General features: G+C 36.4%; 1 protein-coding gene across 1 annotated transcript in view; it reads left to right on the top strand.

Moving 5' to 3' along the window:
• LOC103770819 (bile acid receptor-like) overlaps positions 1 to 3338 on the top strand; it is a 34105-nt gene that overhangs the window by 10234 nt on the left and 20533 nt on the right. The window contains 1 exon segment of the mRNA XM_008938096.1: positions 478 to 840. Coding sequence (XP_008936344.1) covers positions 478 to 840 — 363 coding nt within the window.

The following is a 3338-nucleotide window of genomic DNA, read 5'->3' as shown; positions in this document are numbered from 1 at the left end:
TTTCCCTAGCGCAGTTATGATATATTCATTCAGAATGAAGTAGAAATTACTTGATGTTTGAGTTTTGATCTAACTTTCACCAATGCCATAGGAGTTTTAGCTTTTATTTGTATTTCTTTTATTCTGCTGTAAAACCTAATTTGGGTTGCTAGCTTCTCTTCATGGTGTGGATTGCTTTTTCTTGTACAATGAACATTGATATGGTTAACTGCATGGTATCTTTCAAGACTTTTTAAATGTAACTGCCAGTGCTGCCTATTCCACCAAGAATAAAGGAGTGGCTGAGGAGGGCTAAGTTACTTGTAAAATATCTTGCAATATATTTGTGTAGGACCAGGACCACAGCAAATCTAAACTCTATGCAATCTTTATGATTATACGTTATTTTTGAGATGGATGTCTAGAAGTGGAAGCTTTTCTAATAACTGCAGTTTCATGGTTTTTCATAGAAATTTGGTTTGCATTATTATTTTCCAGGTGTCCTTTCAGAGCCAATGAATTCTCCAGTGCAAGAGGCAGATGTGTCACCTTACACACAGTACAACAGTGTGCCATTTCCCCAAGTTCAATCTCAGATTTCATCGCCACCTTATTACTCCAACCTGGGCTTCTACCCTCCACAGCATGAGGAATGGTATTCCCCAGGGATGTACGAGCTCAGGAGAATACCCTCAGAGACCTTTTTCACAAGGGAGACAGAGATAATGGATATCCCTGTGGCTAAAAAGCCTCGATTGGGTCACTCCACAGGAAGAGTGAAAGGAGAAGAGCTCTGTGTGGTCTGTGGTGATAAAGCCTCTGGATACCACTACAATGCTCTAACTTGTGAAGGATGCAAAGGTAGGATGAAATCAGTTACAGAATACAATTCAGCTAATAAGCACAAAAGTTTCTGAATATTATTTTTCCTTGTTAATTTTAGCTGAGTCATTAAGCATTTTAGAGATTTACCTTTGGATCTGGTGTACACTATCCTGTATTTTCCCCAAGATGGAGTAGCAATGTCTTCCACCACTGGTCTGTGATTATAGAACACAGATAACCAACCTAGGGTTCTTGAGTCATCATTAGCTCTTGGTAAAATGAAGAACAGTTTCCATGGGGGAGCCTGGCTCTGCTGTCTTGGAGGCTGTTCATGGGCATCTCTGTGGAAGGAAACCAGGCCCAAATGCCTCCTGTAGTGTGCACTGAAAGGAATTGAAAACTGTCAGTTCCCACTTGCAGGCTGTTCCCAAAGAATCTCTTTTCCTCAGCCCTGAAATGACATCAGGTTGTTACCAGGTTTTTGGAATGGAAGGTTTACCATTTCTAGACTTTCTTCTAGGGATAGCCCCTATCCCTAAGGAGGGAGCTTATTCAGGTATCAAATGGTACCTCTAGGGTAAATTACTTCTTTAGAAAGACAGTATTCACATACTGGTGTCAGGATAGAGGGAATATAAAAAAATCATTGCCATTATCAGAAACATGATTGCCAGAGAGGGACAAAAGGTTATGATGATGGAGTAACTATTGTACCTAAAGATGATTATTTTGTGACAGCACTGAGGTACATTATAGAAAGAAAAATGACACTCCAGTTTTTCATTCTGTTATGTGAATTAATATTTTATTATCATTTCTGGATAAAGGCTACAGCATGAATATTACTGAAGCACTAAAATACTTTAATGTGGACCTCACTGTCATTGAAAGTGGACTTCGAACAAATTTGGGGGCTTTACTTTATCTGTTACAAATTCATTTCTAAGGGCACAACAGACCACATTGATCAACCACTCTAAACATGAATACAGTCAAAGGTCATATAGTTAACCCCAATATTTCCAACAAATATAACATTCATTTCTTTCTGTGTGAATAGTCTCAAAGTAAAAAAAAGAATCAGCTCCTACGAATGCTGTCATTATAAACCGGATTAAACCCAATTTTAATGTGAAGATTCCAAGTAATGATACATTTACTCTGTTAGTGAGCTATTCCTAGTTTTTATTATCTTCATTATTAAATATTCTGGCAATTTTTCAAAGCCTTACAAACTATGGAATTTGTAAAGAAAGTTTCTAGGAGAAAGGTTAAAACCACCAGTAAATACTGATACTAAAACCAATGGTGAAAGGAAATGTATTCATTTCTGATTCAGTTTGAATCACTCTATGCAACCATAATTTTACTGCTTTATTGGGATAATATATTTTATGTTTTCACTCTCTTTCATGACAGCAACACCAGTTATAAAGAATAGTACCCTTGATCAAACATAGTAAAAGTTGAAGTATTTAAAGATAGTGCATTCTGTTTCTACAATAAGCATTAGAGGTGATTAAAGTACCAGCTGATTCAGTAAGAAGATGTGCTGAGGATAGTAATTTTGTTTGACAAGGTGCAGGGGATACTATGTTTTCTAGACCTCGATTATTCTCTTGTATCTGTGCAATTTTCACATTACCATCAAAGCATAGTGATGAAAATTTGGCTCGGTACTTCAATTGTGCTTTTATCAGTGCAGCAGAACTATCTCATGCGTCTCACATCCAAGTATGAGATTAGTCCTTTTTGGCAACAAGACTGTTAATTCATGCTCAATATGTGTCCAAAATAATATGCAGCTCCCTTTCCAAGACTACTGCTCACTTTGCAGCATCCTTGCTCCATTATTGCTGTCAACATTCTCATTTAAAGGGGGAGGCTTTGCACATATGTTTATGGGATTCGCTCACCTTTGATGAATATGCTAATTTATTTATTTATTTATTGGGTAATGCATTCAGCAACACCTCCCATTCTTTTTGTTCTCCTTTCTTGGACAGAAGGAACAATATTAAGAGTATATATTATATTAACAATATAATAAATATTAATTAATATTTAGTGTCCCACATGTGAATACTAATCTAAATATATGGGCAGGAGTATGCACTTCTATATATTTTTTTAATAAATTACCATACCTTAACAAATAAATACAAACTATTTCATTAATATTTTACATATTATGCAAAAAAAGATTAAACAAAACATTTGCTTTCATACAACATTTGCACGAGGGGGAAAAAAAAGGCTTCCTTGAGGATTCTCTCACTTCTAATATATCATTTCAGAAAATGCTGCCTTGAATAACAAGAATAGCATCAGAGTTGGGGTTCATAAAGAATGAGGGAGTTCAGTCATTATTACAATACAGTGAGCACTGCACTGTGCTACAGCCTGCAGACATATGTCAAAGACTACTTGGCATAGCATCATCCTGTATGGTGATAATGGCATTCAAGGGCCATTTCCAGATGTTACAGAATAAGTGTGACACAGTATTGGGCTGGTTCAATAAAGCTGCAGAG

The sequence above is a fragment of the Merops nubicus genome, unplaced genomic scaffold, assembly GCF_000691845.1.
Source record: "Merops nubicus isolate BGI_N331 unplaced genomic scaffold, ASM69184v1 scaffold45273, whole genome shotgun sequence".
Classification (NCBI taxonomy): Eukaryota; Metazoa; Chordata; class Aves; order Coraciiformes; family Meropidae; genus Merops; species Merops nubicus.
The sequence above is the reverse complement of the archived record's forward strand: the minus strand, read 5'-3'. Positions and strand labels throughout refer to the sequence as shown.